The following is an 18,646-nucleotide window of genomic DNA, read 5'->3' as shown; positions in this document are numbered from 1 at the left end:
CAGTCTATGACTAGGGTGGCTGGAGTCTTTGACAAATTTTAGGGCCTTTCTCTGACACCGCCTGGTATAGAGGTCCTGGATGGCAGGAAGCTTGGCCCCAGTGATGTACTGGGCCATACGCACTACCCTCTGTAGTGCCTTGCGGTCGGAGGCCGAGCAGTTGCCATACCAGGTGGTGATGCAACCAGTCAGGATGCTCTCGATGGTGCAGCTGTATAACTTTTTGAGGATCTGAGGACCCATGCCAAATCTTTTCAGTCTCCTGAGGGGGAATAGGCTTTGTCGTGCCCTCTTCACGACTGTCTTGGTGTGTTTGGACCATGATAGTTTGTTGGTGATGTGGACACCAAGGAACTTGAAGCTTCAACCTGTTCCACTACAGCCCTGTCGATGAGAATGGGGGTGTGGTCAGTCCTCTTTTTTTTCCTGTTGTAATAATATAATAGTCCACAATCATCTCCTTTGTCTTGATCACGTTGAGGGAGAGGTTGTTATCCTGGCACCACACGGCCAGGTCTCTGACCTCCTCCCTATAGGCTGTCTCATCGTTGATGTTGAACGCTGAGCTGTAGTCAATGAATAGCATTCTCACGTAGGTGTGCCTCTTGTCCAGGCGGGAAAGGGCAGTGTGGAGTGCAATAGAGATTGCATCATCTGGGGATCTGTTGGGGCGGTATGCAAATTGGAGTGGGTCTAGGGTTTCTGGGATAATGGTGTTGATGTGAGCCATGACCAGCCTTTCAAAGCACTTCATGGCTACAGACGTGAGTGCTACGGGTCGGGAGTCATTTAGGCATGTTATCTTAGTGTCCTTGGGCACGGGGACTACGGTGGTCTGCTTGAAACATGTTGGTATTACAGACTCAGTCAGGGACATGTTGAAAATGTCAGTGAAGACACTTGCCAGTTGGTCAGCACATGCTCGGAGTACACGTCCTGGTAATCCGTCTGCATCCGTCTGGCCTTGTGAATGTTGACCTGCTTAAAAGTCTTATTCATGTCGGATACGGAGAGCTTGATCACATAGTCATCTGGAACAGCTGGTGCTCTCATGCATGCTTCAGTGTTGCTTGCCTCGAAGCGAGCATAGAAGTGGTTTAGCTCGTCTGGTAGGCTTGTGTCACTGGGCAGCTCGCGGCTGTGCTTCCCTTTGTAGTCTGTAATAGTTTTCAAGCCCTGCCACATCCGACGAGTGTCAGAGCCGGTGTAGTACGATTCAATCTTAGTCCTGTATTGATGTTCGTCAAACAGGCAAAGAGATTCCATATGTGTTATTTTATAGTTTTGATGTCTTCACTATTATTCTACAATGTAGAAAATATTAAAAATTAAGAAAAACCCTTGAATGAGTAGGTGTGTCCAAACTTTTGACTGGTAGTGTATATATTTATATTCCGGACTAGGTAGCCTAGTGGTTAGTGTTGGGCCATTAACCGAAAGGTCTCTGTTTTGAATACCAAGCCAACAAGGTAAAAAACCCTAATTTGCTCCAGGGTCGCCATACTACTACAGCTGAGCCTGTAAAACAACTAACCAGTGTGTGACAGCAAACATATATACTTAAAAAAAAAAAAAACGTAATTCCTGTCTTATTTCGGTGGAATTTGCGCGTATTGTTTTGTATTGCTAGGTATTACTGTATGGAACATAAGCATTTCTCTACACCCGCGATAACAACTGCTAAATTTGTGTTGGCGGTACGCGACCAAAATGTTATTGTCTGATTTGTTTATGCCTCCAAAAGGTTCATTCTGCAACTTCTCGCGATGTTGAAGAGAGAACGTGTTTCCTGTTGGTTCATTCTGCAACTTCTCGCGATGTTGAAGAGAGAACGTGTTTCCGGGTGGTTCATTCTGCAACTTCTCGCGATGTTGAAGAGAGAACGTGTTTCCGGGGTGGTTCATTCTGCAACTTCTCGCGATGTTGAAGAGAGAACGTGTTTCCGGGTGGTTCATTCTGCAACTTCTCGCGATGTTGAAGAGAGAACGTGTTTCCTGTTGGTTCATTCTGCAACTTCTCGCGATGTTGAAGAGAGAACGTGTTTCCGGGTGGTTCATTCTGCAACTTCTCGCGATGTTGAAGAGAGAACGTGTTTCCGGGTGGTTCATTCTGCAAGTTCTCGCGATGTTGAAGAGAGAACGTGCTTCCGGGTGCAGCACACAGATCACCGCGTGCAGCACTCTTCAGTTGGAGCAGCGTGGTGACTAGAGAAGGAGATACATTATTTGTTTAAACTTGGTGAAAAAGCGTCAGAGATGCTTGTTTTATTTGAAACCGCTGCTGGTTATGCAATATTTAAAGTGAGTATTTAGCTAAAGTTATATTCTAAATTCTAAGATTTTTAGATGGATGCATGACATTTTAAATAATCTAACCGTTTTCGCAGTGCAGCTAGCCATCTATTGCATTAAAATACAAACTATTTCGATGTCAAGAACTGTTTCACTGTGTTTACAGTACCCGTTGGTTCTCTATTCAGGTCGTCGTGGTAGTTCTGGCGTGCAATCCTTATTTTCACTGCAGCTGGGCCTTCTCATCCAACACGCAGTAGTCAAGCAACCACGTTGCATGTGGCAAGTTAACAAGCTACGGATATCTGCTGGATAGCCACGGATACTTTGCTACCTTGGACTGGACTTTTGTAACTGTACAACTATTTGAACCCGTTTTGCCGTTTTTAAAGTTGAATTATTTATTTGCTGCCAATGCTTACCCAACAGTTAAAATAGGCTACTCTTCCTAGCCTAGTTAGCATAACTGGTGCGTGGTATTTTGGAAGGACCGCATGCTGGCTTTCTTGCCAGGCTCACCCGTTACTGATCATGACCCAGTTCACAGAGGAGTTTGAATGACAACACATGTAAACCGAGTTTAGTTAAATGAAGGTAATTTAAGGAATGCCTGTGTACTTGATAGATCTTTAAACCTTTTTTTGTTCCAGGTCCTCGACGAGTCAAAGCTCCAAGAGGTGGACAGTTTATGGAAGGAGTTCGAAACGCCGGAGAAGGCCAACAAAGTGTGAGTTTTGGCCCCATGTTTGGATAAAGGAGTGTTTAGATTCGATTGAATACGTTGTCAATGAACAGTAGTATTACATATTATCAGCATAACGAACATGATTCTGGAGTTGTCAAATAACACGTTGCACCATTTCTCCTTCCAGAGTGAAGTTGAAGCACTTTGAGAAATTCCAGGACACAACAGAGGCTTTGGCAGGTACAGACTCCTTTCCCCTTTCCTGTTGCTCTCACTATAGTCTACCAGGTAGTGCCCATGGAACCAGCTAGTTACACACTAGCAACACTGTTACATTGATGCTGTTGACCCGGATCACTGGTTGCTGCAGAAAAGGAGAAGGTCAAAAGGGGAGTGAGTGAAACCAGTGTGAACTGGCTAGCTAGTTAGCGGTGCGCGCTAGTAGCATTTCAATCGGTGACGTCACTTGCTCTGAGACCTTGAAGTAGTTGTTTCCCTTTGCTCTGTAAGGGCCGCTGCTTTTGTGGAGCGACGGGTAACGGTGCTTCGAGGGTGATTGTTGTCGATGTGTGCAGAGGGTCCCTGGTTCAAGCCCAGGTAGGGGCGAGGAGACGGACGGAAGCAACACTGTTACACTCTGCCAGGCAGGTTAATGCTGTTTGTCCATCGTGAGAAGCCGAAGCCAGTATACACTTCCTGCTCTCACTATAGTGTACGAGATCGGTGTGGAAGAACTTGACTGGCCTGCATCAAGTCCTCACCGCAACCCCGTCGAACACCGTTGGGAAGAATTGGAACGCAGACTGCGAGCCAGGCCTAATCGCCCAACATCAGTGCCCGACCTCACTAATGCTCTTGTGGCTGAATGGAAGCAAGTCCCCACAGCAATGTTCCAACATCTAGTGGAAAGCCTTCCCAGAAGAGTGGAGGCTGTTATAGCAGCAAAGGGGGGGACCAACTCCATATTTAGAGTTGGTGTCCACATACTTTTGGTCATGTAGTGTACCTTCTCTCCTGTCTTCATGTTGGATCTCTCTCTCTCACGTGGATCTATAACACACCTTCCCTCTCCTGTGCCCAGCGGCCACTGCCATGACAGAAGGGAAAATGGGGAAGAGTCTGAAGAAGATCCTGAAGAAAGTGGTGGCTAAAGAAGCTCATGAACAGCTGGCCATCAGCGACGCTAAACTGGGAGGCGTGATCAAGGAGAAGTTGAACCTGAGCTGCGTCCACAGCCCTGCGGTGGCTGAACTGATGAGAGGGATCAGGACACAGATGGAGGCCCTGATCACTGGCCTGCCCCCCCGGGAGATCAGCGCCATGTCTCTGGGACTGGCTCACAGGTAGGGTGGATCACACACTGGATTCATTAGGATCTCCATTAGACTAGTCTTATAACGAAAAATACATTAGACTAACACTTTATAATTTACTTACATTTAAAATCATTAACATGAAGTGTGTTGCCGATGATTATATCTTGCTGTCTGAAACCTCGTGTAGATTTCCTCAGCATTCGTCACTACCCCTGAGGCAGCACCTCTGTCATATTCATAAAAGACCTGAAAGGCTGCTATGGAAGATCCTGATCTGTTTCTGTTTCCACAGTTTGTCCCGTTACAAGCTGAAGTTCAGCCCTGACAAAGTGGATACCATGATAGTTCAAGCTATCTGTAAGTACCTCCTCTTAGACCAGGGATGGGCCACAACCTAATGTACCTAGTATTATGGTCTGTCTAGCTCTGTAACTAGTATTATGGTCTGTCTCTAACTAGTATTATGGTCTGTCTAGCTCTGTAACTAGTATTATGGTCTGTCTAGCTCTGTAACTAGTGTTATGGTCTGTCTAGCTCTGTAACTAGTGTTATGGTCTGTCTCTAAATAGTGTTATGGTCTGTCTAGCTCTGTAACTAGTATTATGGTCTGTCTAGCTCTGTAACTAGTATTATGGTCTGTCTAGCTCTACTAGATGACCTGGACAAGGAGCTCAACAACTACATCATGCGCTGCAGGGAGTGGTACGGTTGGCACTTCCCCGAGGTGGGGAAGATCATCACAGACAACCTGGCCTACTGCAAGAGTGTCCGGAAGATAGGGGCCCGTACCAACGTGGCCACCACGGACCTGTCCGAACATCTACCTGAAGAGGTTGAGGCAGAGGTCAAACTGGCTGCAGAGATCTCCATGGGAACGGAGGTGTCAGAGGAGGACATCGGTAACATTATGCACCTGTGTGACCAGGTGATAGAGATCACAGAGTACCGCACCCAGCTGTACGACTATCTGAAGAACAGGATGATGGCTATCGCTCCCAACCTGACTGTCATGGTGGGGGAACTGGTGGGGGCGCGGCTCATCTCCCACGCCGGTGAGTCATGATATAACAGCCAATCACACAGCAGGAATCATTCACAACACAAAACAAGCTGTGATTATGACGACTATATGTCACAATCCTGAAACCTGATGCTTTTCAGTCACTACCTCATCTGAGCTTGTATTGAGACCTCTTACCTGGACACCTGTAGCAGGCAGCTGGAAAGTCCAACTGCTCCTAAATGTTGTGGTTCTCTCTGACAGGGTCCCTGTTGAACCTGGCCAAGCACCCGGCCTCCACAGTCCAGATCCTGGGAGCAGAGAAGGCCCTGTTCAGAGCCCTGAAGACACGCAGGGACACGCCTAAATATGGTCTCATCTACCACGCCTCTCTGGTGGGGCAGACCTCTGCCAAGAACAAGGGCAAGGTGAGGCTTTTGTTCCATCCCAACACTAGAAGTAGAATGTCTCTTCACACTACGGGACTGCTGTCATGTTCCAGGGGTGATACCGTTCTGATCCAGCTGCTTTCTGGCCTCTCAGATCTCCAGGATGCTGGCAGCCAAAGCATCTCTGGCGATCCGCTACGATGCCCTGGGAGAGGACACCAACGCTGAGATGGGAGTTGAGAACCGTGCCAAGCTGGAGGCCAGACTACGCCACCTAGAGGAGAAGGGAGTAAGTAGATCTCTGGTGGAGGCCCAGAACAACCAGACTACATGAGATGCCAAGCAGTGATGATGATGACTAATGTCAACAGTCCTGAAACTACCTGATGCTTTTCAGTCACTACCTCATCTGAGCTTGTATTATTGAACAGAGATATCCAACTAGTCTCACTACTAGTCCCCTACTGTGGTCCCTTACTTTACTAGTCCCCCTACTGTGGTCCCCTAATCTACTAGTCCCCTACTGTGGTCCCCTAATCTACTAGTCCCCTACTGTGGTCCCCTACTCTACTAGTCCCCTACTGTGGTCCCCTACTCTACTAGTCCCCTACTGTGGTCCCCTAATCTACTGGTCCCCTAATCTACTAGTCCCCTACTGTGGTCCCCTAATCTACTAGTCCCCTACTGTGGTCCCCTAATCTACTAGTCCCCTACTGTGGTCCCCTAATCTACTAGTCCCCTACTGTGGTCCCCTAATCTACTAGTCCCCTACTGTGGTCCCCTAATCTACTAGTCCCCTACTGTGGTCCCCTAATCTACTAGTCCCCTACTGTGGTCCCCTAATCTACTGCTCCCCTAATCTACTAGTCCCCTACTGTGGTCCCCTAATTTACTGGTCCCCTACTGTGGTCCCCTAATCTACTAGTCCCCTACTGTGGTCCCCTAATCTACTAGTCCCCTACTGTGGTCCCCTAATCTACTGCTCCCCTAATCTACTAGTCCCCTACTCTGGTCCCCTAATCTACTAGTCCCCTACTGTGGTCCCCTAATCTACTAGTCCCCTACTGTGGTCCCCTAATCTACTGGTCCCCTACTGTGGTCCCCTAATCTACTAGTCCCCTAATCTACTAGTCCCCTACTGTGGTCCCCTAATCTACTAGTCCCCTACTGTGGTCCCCTAATCTACTAGTCCCCTACTGTGGTCCCCTAATCTACTAGTCCCCTACTGTGGTCCCCTAATCTACTAGTCCCCTACTGTGGTCCCCTAATCTACTGCTCCCCTAATCTACTAGTCCCCTACTGTGGTCCCCTAATCTACTAGTCCCCTACTGTGGTCCCCTAATCTACTAGTCCCCTACTGTGGTCCCCTAATCTACTGCTCCCCTACTGTGGTCCCCTAATTTACTGGTCCCCTACTGTGGTCCCCTAATCTACTAGTCCCCTACTGTGGTCCCCTAATCTACTAGTCCCCTACTGTGGTCCCCTAATCTACTGCTCCCCTAATCTACTAGTCCCCTACTCTGGTCCCCTAATCTACTAGTCCCCTACTGTGGTCCCCTAATCTACTAGTCCCCTACTGTGGTCCCCTAATCTACTGGTCCCCTACTGTGGTCCCCTAATCTACTAGTCCCCTACTGTGGTCCCCTAATCTACTAGTCCCCTACTGTTGTCCCCTAATCTACTGGTCCCCTACTGTGGTCCCCTAATCTACTAGTCCCCTAATCTACTCTGGTCCCCTAATCTACTAGTCCCCTACTGTGGTCCCCTAATCTACTAGTCCCCTACTGTGGTCTCCTAATCTACTAGTCCCCTACTGTGGTCCCCTAATCTACTAGTCCCCTACTGTGGTCCCCTAATCTACTAGTCCCCTACTGTGGTCCCCTAATCTACTAGTCCCCTACTGTGGTCCCCTACTGTGGTCCCCTACTCTACTAGTCCCCTACTGTGGTCCCCTAATCTACTAGTCCCCTACTGTGGTCCCCTAATCTACTAGTCCCCTACTGTGGTCCCCTAATCTACTGGTCCCCTAATCTACTGTGGTCCCCTAATCTACTAGTCCCCTACTGTGGTCCCCTAATCTACTAGTCCCCTACTGTGGTCCCCTAATCTACTAGTCCCCTAATCTACTAGTCCCCTACTGTGGTCCCCTAATCTACTAGTCCCCTACTGTGGTCCCCTAATCTACTAGTCCCCTACTGTGGTCCCCTAATCTACTAGTCCCCTACTGTGGTCCCCTAATCTACTGCTCCCCTAATCTACTAGTCCCCTACTGTGGTCCCCTAATCTACTAGTCCCCTACTGTGGTCCCCTAATCTACTAGTCCCCTACTGTGGTCCCCTAATCTACTGCTCCCCTAATCTACTAGTCCCCTACTGTGGTCCCCTAATTTACTGGTCCCCTACTGTGGTCCCCTAATCTACTAGTCCCCTACTGTGGTCCCCTAATCTACTAGTCCCCTACTGTGGTCCCCTAATCTACTGCTCCCCTAATCTACTAGTCCCCTACTCTGGTCCCCTAATCTACTAGTCCCCTACTGTGGTCCCCTAATCTACTAGTCCCCTACTGTGGTCCCCTAATCTACTGGTCCCCTACTGTGGTCCCCTAATCTACTAGTCCCCTACTGTGGTCCCCTAATCTACTAGTCCCCTACTGTTGTCCCCTAATCTACTGGTCCCCTACTGTGGTCCCCTAATCTACTAGTCCCCTAATCTACTCTGGTCCCCTAATCTACTAGTCCCCTACTGTGGTCCCCTAATCTACTAGTCCCCTACTGTGGTCTCCTAATCTACTAGTCCCCTACTGTGGTCCCCTAATCTACTAGTCCCCTACTGTGGTCCCCTAATCTACTAGTCCCCTACTGTGGTCCCCTAATCTACTAGTCCCCTACTGTGGTCCCCTACTGTGGTCCCCTACTGTGGTCCCCTACTCTACTAGTCCCCTACTGTGGTCCCCTAATCTACTAGTCCCCTACTGTGGTCCCCTAATCTACTAGTCCCCTACTGTGGTCCCCTAATCTACTGGTCCCCTAATCTACTGTGGTCCCCTAATCTACTAGTCCCCTACTGTGGTCCCCTAATCTACTAGTCCCCTACTGTGGTCCCCTAATCTACTAGTCCCCTAATCTACTAGTCCCCTAATCTACTAGTCCCCTACTGTGGTCTCCTAATCTACTAGTCCCCTACTGTGGTCCCCTAATCTACTAGTCCCCTACTGTGGTCCCCTAATCTACTAGTCCCCTACTGTGGTCCCCTAATCTACTAGTCCCCTACTGTGGTCCCCTACTGTGGTCCCCTACTGTGGTCCCCTACTCTACTAGTCCCCTACTGTGGTCCCCTAATCTACTAGTCCCCTACTGTGGTCCCCTAATCTACTAGTCCCCTACTGTGGTCCCCTAATCTACTGGTCCCCTAATCTACTGTGGTCCCCTAATCTACTGGTCCCCTACTGTGGTCCCCTAATCTACTAGTCCCCTACTGTGGTCCCCTAATCTACTAGTCCCCTAATCTACTAGTCCCCTAATCTACTAGTCCCCTACTGTGGTCCCCTAATCTACTGGTCCCCTACTGTGGTCCCCTAATCTACTGGTCCCCTACTGTGGTCCCCTAATCTACTAGTCCCCTACTGTGGTCCCCTAATCTACTAGTCCCCTACTGTTGTCCCCTAATCTACTGGTCCCCTAATCTACTGATCCCCTACTCTGGTCCCCTAATCTACTAGTCCCCTACTGTGGTCCCCTAATCTACTAGTCCCCTACTGTGGTCCCCTAATCTACTGGTCCCCTACTGTGGTCCCCTAATCTACTAGTCCCCTACTGTGGTCCCCTAATCTACTAGTCCCCTACTGTGGTCCCCTAATCTACTAGTCCCCTAATCTACTAGTCCCCTACTGTGGTCCCCTAATCTACTGCTCCCCTACTGTGGTCCCCTAATCTACTGGTCCCCTACTGTGGTCCCCTAATCTACTAGTCCCCTACTGTGGTCCCCTAATCTACTAGTCCCCTACTGTGGTCCCCTAATCTACTAGTCCCCTACTGTGGTCCCCTAATCTACTAGTCCCCTACTGTGGTCCCCTAATCTACTAGTCCCCTACTGTGGTCCCCTAATCTACTAGTCCCCTACTGTGGTCCCCTACTCTACTGGTCCCCTACTGTGGTCCCCTAATCTACTGGTCCCCTACTGTGGTCCCCTAATCTACTAGTCCCCTACTGTTGTCCCCTAATCTACTGGTCCCCTACTGTGGTCCCCTAATCTACTAGTCCCCTAATCTACTCTGGTCCCCTAATCTACTAGTCCCCTACTGTGGTCCCCTAATCTACTGGTCCCCTACTGTGGTCCCCTAATCTACTGGTCCCCTAATCTACTGGTCCCCTAATCTACTAGTCCCCTAATCTACTAGTCCCCTACTGTGGTCCCCTAATCTACTGGTCCCCTACTGTGGTCCCCTAATCTACTAGTCCCCTACTGTGGTCCCCTAATCTACTAGTCCCCTACTGTGGTCCCCTAATCTACTAGTCCCCTACTGTGGTCCCCTAATCTACTAGTCCCCTACTGTGGTCCCCTAATCTACTAGTCCCCTACTGTGGTCCCCTAATCTACTAGTCCCCTAATCTACTAGTCCCCTACTGTGGTCCCCTAATCTACTAGTCCCCTACTGTGGTCCCCTAATCTACTAGTCCCCTACTGTGGTCCCCTAATCTACTAGTCCCCTACTGTGGTCCCCTAATCTACTAGTCCCCTAATCTACTAGTCCCCTACTGTGGTCCCCTAATCTACTAGTCCCCTACTGTGGTCCCCTAATCTACTAGTCCCCTACTGTGGTCCCCTACTCTACTGGTCCCCTACTGTGGTCCCCTAATCTACTGGTCCCCTACTGTGGTCCCCTAATCTACTAGTCCCCTACTGTTGTCCCCTAATCTACTGGTCCCCTACTGTGGTCCCCTAATCTACTAGTCCCCTAATCTACTCTGGTCCCCTAATCTACTAGTCCCCTACTGTGGTCCCCTAATCTACTGGTCCCCTACTGTGGTCCCCTAATCTACTAGTCCCCTAATCTACTGGTCCCCTAATCTACTAGTCCCCTAATCTACTAGTCCCCTAATCTACTAGTCCCCTACTGTGGTCCCCTAATCTACTGGTCCCCTACTGTGGTCCCCTAATCTACTAGTCCCCTACTGTGGTCCCCTAATCTACTAGTCCCCTACTGTGGTCCCCTAATCTACTAGTCCCCTACTGTGGTCCCCTAATCTACTAGTCCCCTACTGTGGTCCCCTAATCTACTAGTCCCCTACTGTGGTCCCCTAATCTACTAGTCCCCTACTGTGGTCCCCTAATCTACTAGTCCCCTAATCTACTAGTCCCCTAATCTACTAGTCCCCTACTGTGGTCCCCTAATCTACTGGTCCCCTACTGTGGTCCCCTAATCTACTGGTCCCCTACTGTGGTCCCCTAATCTACTAGTCCCCTACTGTGGTCCCCTAATCTACTAGTCCCCTAATCTACTAGTCCCCTAATCTACTAGTCCCCTACTGTGGTCCCCTACTGTGGTCCCCTAATCTACTAGTCCCCTACTGTTGTCCCCTAATCTACTGGTCCCCTACTGTGGTCCCCTAATCTACTAGTCCCCTAATCTACTCTGGTCCCCTAATCTACTAGTCCCCTACTGTGGTCCCCTAATCTACTAGTCCCCTACTGTGGTCTCCTAATCTACTAGTCCCCTACTGTGGTCCCCTAATCTACTAGTCCCCTACTGTGGTCCCCTAATCTACTAGTCCCCTACTGTGGTCCCCTAATCTACTAGTCCCCTAATCTACTGGTCCCCTAATCTACTAGTCCCCTACTGTGGTCCCCTACTCTTATTAGTCCCCTACTCCTCCCCTAATATTGTACTGACCCTGGTTTCTCCCTTCAGATCAGAAGAATCAGTGGAACAGGCAAAGCCATGGCCAAGTCTGACAAATACCAACACAAGAGGTGAGTTACACCTGGAGACAACTGTGTTGTGTAACTAACCTGTCGTGTCTCTGGTAACTAGCCGTCTGTCGTGTGTCTGGTAACTAGCCGTCTGTCGTGTCTCTGGTAACTAGTCGTGTGTCTGGTAACTAGCCGTCTGTCGTGTCTCTGGTAACTAGCCGTCTGTCGTGTCTCTGGTAACTAGCCGTCTGTCGTGTCTCTGGTAACTAGCCGTCTGTTGTGTCTCTGGTAACTAGCCGTCTGTCGTGTCTCTGGTAACTAGCCGTCTGTCGTGTCTCTGGTAACTAGCCGTCTGTCGTGTCTCTGGTAACTAGCCGTCTGTCGTGTCTCTGGTAACTAACCTTCTGTCGTGTCTCTGGTAACTAGCCGTCTGTCGTGTCTCTGGATAAGAATTGATCAGAGCATTACTTTTCCCTTTCACGCTGAGTGGTAATCGAAATGGAGAGAGCTGGGAAGATTTTTCAAATACATTGAGGAACGATTGTAATTCTCAATGGATGTAAAAACAGACTTTGTTTTCTTGCTGTTTGAGGTGAAGAAAACATTGTGAGAAGCTCCACAGGTCATTAGTGGTAGTCCGTTAAGCCAATCATAAATACTATCAGATCCCCAAATGGGCACATTTATGCCTCCATTAGAGTTCAGGCCAGGTAGCCTCTAGGACTACTTCTATGCGTCTTTACTCAACATGGACAGGAGCTCCAAACAAAAGACAAGGACTAAATTGACAAAACTCGTAAATGGAATGAAATCAACCAAAAGTTGTTTCTCACATCTGTAGCAGGTGAGTGTATATGTATGTGTGTATATATAGAGCGTCTGCTAAATGACGTAAATGTCATGTAAATAATATATATATATATATATATTATAGCGTAGGTTGTGCACTCTGCAAACAATGTGTCCACTCCGACAATGAGAACGGTAAAAGACTGGGAAAATAATATATTGAGTGCATTAACCGAACAAACATTGTAGATTATAAATGATTGGAATTAACAGTAAATGTTCTACTAGTGATGAATGTAATGGGGAATTGATAGACTAAAAATCAAACGCAAACAATGAATTTGCACGAATTGGCGAGAGAGAGCGCATTCTGGTGAGACATACATTGTACGTCTTAGCCACACTCCCCTTCTTGGACTGTACCATCCCTGCGGCCTCCGCACTAGGGTTAGCCTCCGCACTAGGGTTGGCCTCCGCACTAGGGTTGGCCTCCGCACTAGGGTTAGCCTCCGCACTAGGGTTAGCCTCCGCACTAGGGTTAGCCTCCGCACTAGGGTTAGCCTCCGCACTAGGGTTAGCCTCCGCACTAGGGTTAGCCTCCGCACTAGGGTTAGCCTCCGCACTAGGGTTAGCCTCCGCACTAGGGTTAGCCTCGGCACTAGGGTTGGCCTCCGCACTAGGGTTGGCCTCCGCACTAGGGTTAGCCTCCGCACTAGGGTTAGCCTCCGCACTAGGGTTAGCCTCCGCACTAGGGTTAGCCTCCGCACCAGGGTTGGCCTCCGCCTCCGCACTAGGGTTAGCCTCGGCCTCCGCACTAGGGTTGGCCTCGGCCTCCGCACTAGGGTTAGCCTCCGCACTAGGGTTGGCCTCGGCCTCCGCACTAGGGTTAGCCTCCGCACTAGGGTTAGCCTCCGCACTAGGGTTAGCCTCCGCACTAGGGTTGGCCTCGGCCTCCGCACTAGGGTTGGCCTCCGCACTAGGGTTAGCCTCCGCACTAGGGTTGGCCTCCGCACTAGGGTTGGCCTCCGCACTAGGGTTGGCCTCCGCACTAGGGTTGGCCTCGGCCTCCGCACTAGGGTTGGCCTCCGCACTAGGGTTAGCCTCCGCACTAGGGTTGGCCTCGGCCTCCGCACTAGGGTTGGCCTCCGCACTAGGGTTAGCCTCCGCACTAGGGTTGGCCTCCGCACTAGGGTTAGCCTCCGCACTAGGGTTAGCCTCCGCACTAGGGTTAGCCTCCGCACTAGGGTTGGCCTCCGCACTAGGGTTAGCCTCCGCACTAGGGTTAGCCTCCGCACTAGGGTTAGCCTCCGCACTAGGGTTGGCCTCCGCACTAGGGTTAGCCTCCGCACTAGGGTTAGCCTCCGCACTAGGGTTGGCCTCCGCACTAGGGTTAGCCTCCGCACTAGGGTTAGCCTCGGCCTCCGCACTAGGGTTAGCCTCCGCACTAGGGTTGGCCTCCGCACTAGGGTTAGCCTCCGCACTAGGGTTAGCCTCCGCACTAGGGTTGGCCTCCGCCTCCGCACTAGGGTTAGCCTCCGCACTAGGGTTAGCCTCCGCACTAGGGTTAGCCTCGGCACTAGGGTTAGCCTCGGCACTAGGGTTAGCCTCGGCACTAGGGTTAGCCTCGGCACTAGGGTTAGCCTCCGCACTAGGGTTGGCCTCCGCACTAGGGTTAGCCTCCGCACTAGGGTTAGCCTCCGCACTAGGGTTAGCCTCCGCACTAGGGTTAGCCTCCGCACTAGGGTTAGCCTCCGCACTAGGGTTAGCCTCGGCACTAGGGTTAGCCTCGGCACTAGGGTTGGCCTCCGCACTAGGGTTTGCCTCCGCACTAGGGTTGGCCTCCGCACTAGGGTTGGCCTCCGCACTAGGGTTGGCCTCCGCACTAGGGTTAGCCTCCGCACTAGGGTTAGCCTCCGCACTAGGGTTGGCCTCCGCACTAGGGTTAGCCTCCGCACTAGGGTTAGCCTCCGCACTAGGGTTAGCCTCCGCACTAGGGTTAGCCTCCGCACTAGGGTTAGCCTCCGCACTAGGGTTTGCCTCGGCCTCCGCACTAGGGTTGGCCTCGGCCTCCGCACTAGGGTTGGCCTCGGCCTCCGCACTAGGGTTGGCCTCGGCCTCCGCACTAGGGTTGGCCTCGGCCTCCGCACTAGGGTTAGCCTCCGCACTAGGGTTGGCCTCGGCCTCCGCACTAGGGTTAGCCTCCGCACTAGGGTTAGCCTCCGCACTAGGGTTAGCCTCCGCACTAGGGTTGGCCTCGGCCTCCGCACTAGGGTTGGCCTCCGCACTAGGGTTGGCCTCCGCACTAGGGTTGGCCTCCGCACTAGGGTTAGCCTCCGCACTAGGGTTAGCCTCCGCACTAGGGTTAGCCTCCGCACTAGGGTTAGCCTCCGCACTAGGGTTAGCCTCCGCACTAGGGTTAGCCTCCGCACTAGGGTTAGCCTCCGCACTAGGGTTAGCCTCCGCACTAGGGTTAGCCTCCGCACTAGGGTTTGCCTCCGCACTAGGGTTGGCCTCCGCCTCCGCACTAGGGTTAGCCTCGGCCTCCGCACTAGGGTTGGCCTCGGCCTCCGCACTAGGGTTAGCCTCCGCACTAGGGTTGGCCTCGGCCTCCGCACTAGGGTTAGCCTCCGCACTAGGGTTAGCCTCCGCCTCCGCACTAGGGTTAGCCTCCGCACTAGGGTTAGCCTCCGCACTAGGGTTAGCCTCCGCACTAGGGTTAGCCTCGGCCTCCGCAATGAAATGGGAGCGAATCAGAAGGGTGTCTAGTGTTACACACAAAAAAAAATGATTTGCTACTGCTCGACTAAAAAACGTCTTGGTCGACTAACGGCCTATCGACCAGTCGACTAATTACCAGCCCTACTGGTAACTAACGTTTTGTCATGTCTATGTTAACATTCTGTCGTGTCTCCATAGTGACGTGAAGGTGTACGACCCCTCCGGAGACTCCACCCTCCCCTCTGTTTCCAAGAAGAGGAAGTTTGAGGAGGTGGAGGAGGAAGAGGTGGTCACACCGGTGGCAGTCAAATCCAAGAAACCCAAGAAAGAACCTGTGGAAGGTCAGTTGGGCCCCTCTTCCATAATACAACATCCTATTTATATAAACACAATTCCTAACATGAGACCCATTCTCAGCCGTCTATAACACAATCCATAACATGAGACCCGTTCTCAGCCGTCTATAACACAATCCATAACATGAGACCCGTTCTCAGCCGTCTATAACACAATCCATAACATGAGACCCGTTCTCAGCTGCCTATAACACAATCCATAACATGAGACCCGTTCTCAGCCGCCTATAACACAATCCAGAACATGAGACCCGTTCTCAGCCGTCTATAACACAATCCATAACATGAGACCCGTTCTCAGCCGTCTATAACACAATCCATAACATGAGACCCGTTCTCAGCCGTCTATAACACAATCCATAACATGAGACCCGTTCTCAGCCGTCTATAACACAATCCATAACATGAGACCCGTTCTCAGCCGTCTATAACACAATCCATAACATGAGACCCGTTCTCAGCCGTCTATAACACAATCCATAACATGAGACCCGTTCTCAGCTGCCTATAACACAATCCATAACATGAGACCCATTCTCAGCCGTCTATAACACAATCCATAACATGAGACCCGTTCTCAGCCGTCTATAACACAATCCATAACATGAGACCCGTTCTCAGCCGCCTATAACACAATCCATAACATGAGACCCATTCTCAGCCGTCTATAACACAATCCAGAACATGAGACCCGTTCTCAGCCGTCTATAACACAATCCATAACATGAGACCCGTTCTCAGCCGCCTATAACACAATCCATAACATGAGACCCATTCTCAGCCGTCTATAACACAATCCATAACATGAGACCTGTTCTCAGCCGACTATAACACAATCCATAACATGAGACCCGTTCTCAGCCGTCTATAACACAATCCAGAACATGAGACCCGTTCTCAGCCGTCTATAACACAATCCAGAACATGAGACCCATTCTCAGCCGTCTATTCATATAAAATAAAAAAATCTCAGCAGTCTGTATTAAGTTGTCTTGTCTCACGGTGCGTTCTGTTTTCATTCAGAACCAGAGGCGTCAACGGCAGCAGAAGAAACTCCCAAGAAGAAGAAAAAGAAGGCGAGGAAAGCCGAGGCAGCGGAGGAGGCGATGGACGTGAAGGAGGAGGAAGAGGAGGCGACCGTCTCTCCCACAGAGGAAGTACGTAGCAATGCATGATGGGGACATGCTCATCTCAGCTGTTCTGTCTGAACAAACATACTAACCATAACCCTATTTCTTGTGATTTAGTCATCAAAGAAGAAGAAGAAGAAAAAGAAGAAGGTCAAGGAGGAAGAGGGAGAATAATCTGCTTCTGGTTGGGGAGAAACTGTATTATATTAGGACTTTTAGTTGTCGTTGCACATGTATCTACCAGGGCCCTGACTGTCATGTATTAGCCGTTTAAAGGCTAGCGGAGAGAGGAACTGGAGACCGAGGTTATTTCAGAATGACCAGCAGCTGATATGTTATGATTAGGAATGAGACTTAATGATCGTGTAAAAATCCTACTGTGTGGATTTGCGTTTAAGATGACCCTTTTTTAGTATACTGTAACCTAAAGAGCCAATGGATTGTATACAATATCAGCTTGTCAATGTTCATGTTAAAACATTTCATTTCTCCACTGGTTTAACAACATACCATTTTTAAAAGCTGTTTTGATGTCTGTTGTTTCCCACAAGTCTTTGTCCATAACAGTCAACTTCTGCTCTGGTGGATTAAATCCATTTTCTCAGACGATGGTATTTCCCTTCATTCTAGCTATAGTGTTTTCAGACACCTTTCCACGTTTTGTTACATTACAGCCTTATTCTAAAATTGATTAAATAGTTTTTTCCCCCCCTAATCAATCTACACATAATACCCCATAATGACAAAGCAAAAACAAGTTTATAGATATTTTGCAAATGTATTCAAAATACAAAACTGAAATATTACATTTACATAAGTATTCATACCCTTTACTCAGTACTTTGTTGAAGCACCTTTGGCAGCGATTACAGCCTCGAGTCTTCTTCGGTATGACACTACAAATTTGGAGAGTTTCTCCCATTCTTCTCTGCAGATCCTCTCAAGCTCTGTCAGGTTGGATGGGGAGCGATGCTGCACAACTATTTTGAGGTCTCCAGAGATGTTAGATCGGGTTAAAGGCTGGGCTCTTGCTGGGCCACTCAAGAAGATTCAGAGACTTGTCCCGAAGCCACTCCTATGAAGGTGAACCATTGCCCCAGTCTGAGGTCCTGAGCGCTCTGGAGCAGGTTTTCATCAAGGATCTCTCTACTTTGCTCCGTTCATCTTCCCCTCGATCCTCACTAGTCTCCCAGTCCCTGCCACTGAAAAACATCCCCACAGCATGATGCTGCCACCCATGCTTCACCGTAGGGATGGTGCCAGGTTTCTTCCAGACGTGATGCTTGGCATTCAGGCCAAAGAGTTCAATCTTGGTTTCATCAGACCAGAGAATCTTGTTTCTCATGGTCTGAGAGTCCTTTGGGTGGCTTTTGGCAAACTCCAAGCGGGTGTTTGAATGTGCCTTTTACTGAAGAGTGGCTTCCGCCTGGCCACTCTATCGTAAAGGCCTGATTTTAGTGGAGTGCTGCAGAGATGGTTGTCCTTCTGGAAGGTTCTCCACATAGGAACTCTAGAGCTCTGTCAGAGTGACCATCGGGTTCTTGGTCACCTCCCTGACCAAGGCCCTTCTCCACCGATTGCTCAGTTTGGCCGGGCGGCCAGCTCTAGGAAGAGTCTAGGCGGTTCCAAACTTCTTCCATTTAAGAATGATGGAGGCCACTGTTCTTGGGGACCTTCAATGCTGCAGAGATGTTTTGGTACCATTCCCCAGATCTGTGCCTTGACACAATCCTGTCTCGGAGCTCTACGGACAATTCCTTCGACCTCATGGCTTGGTTTTTGCTCTGACGTGCACTGTCAACTGTGGAACCTTATATAGACAGGTGTGTGCCTTTCCAAATCATATTAAATCAATTTAATTTACCACAGGTGGACTCAAAGCTGTAGAAACATCTCAAGGATGATCACTGGAAACAGGATGCATCTGCACTCAATTTTGAGTCTCATAGCAAAGGGTCTGAATACTCATGTAAATAAGGTATTTCTGTTATTTTATTTGTAATAAATTAGCGAAAATGGCAAAACTGTTTTCGCTTTGTCATTATGGGGTTTTGTGTGTAGAT

General features: G+C 49.7%; 1 protein-coding gene across 2 annotated transcripts; it reads left to right on the top strand.

The window, feature by feature from the left end:
- Nucleotides 1–2,106: 2,106 nt before the first annotated feature.
- LOC311115315 (nucleolar protein 58-like) lies at nt 2,107–17,190 on the top strand. Of its 2 annotated transcripts, none has more exons than XM_084190504.1 (12): nt 2,107–2,300; nt 2,942–3,018; nt 3,164–3,216; nt 4,058–4,319; nt 4,585–4,649; nt 4,937–5,344; nt 5,557–5,720; nt 5,836–5,970; nt 11,589–11,650; nt 15,296–15,438; nt 16,477–16,610; nt 16,701–17,190. In XM_084190504.1, exons 1-12 carry the CDS (start codon nt 2,256–2,258, stop codon nt 16,755–16,757), a joined length of 1,605 nt encoding a protein of 534 aa, XP_084046630.1. In that variant the 5' UTR covers nt 2,107–2,255; the 3' UTR covers nt 16,758–17,190. The 2 variants fall into 2 exon arrangements, with proteins under 2 accessions (XP_084046630.1, XP_084046631.1); XM_084190505.1 differs by having other exon boundaries at nt 2,143–2,300; nt 16,483–16,610.
- Nucleotides 17,191–18,646: the final 1,456 nt, after the last annotated feature.

This window comes from Coregonus lavaretus (assembly GCF_964263955.1).
Source record: "Coregonus lavaretus genome assembly, contig: HAP1_SCAFFOLD_527, whole genome shotgun sequence".
Lineage (NCBI taxonomy): Eukaryota > Metazoa > Chordata > Actinopteri > Salmoniformes > Salmonidae > Coregonus > Coregonus lavaretus.
This window is presented reverse-complemented; position numbering and strand designations above follow the sequence as displayed.

Coding starts and splice junctions, on each gene's coding strand:
- LOC311115315 (XM_084190504.1), top strand. CDS start 2,256: ATGCTTGTTTTATTTGAAACCGCTGCTGGTTATGCAATATTTAAA. Junction 3,217..4,057: donor CACAACAGAGGCTTTGGCAG/GTACAGACTCCT, acceptor TCCTGTGCCCAG/CGGCCACTGCCATGACAGAA. Junction 4,320..4,584: donor TCTCTGGGACTGGCTCACAG/GTAGGGTGGATC, acceptor CTGTTTCCACAG/TTTGTCCCGTTACAAGCTGA.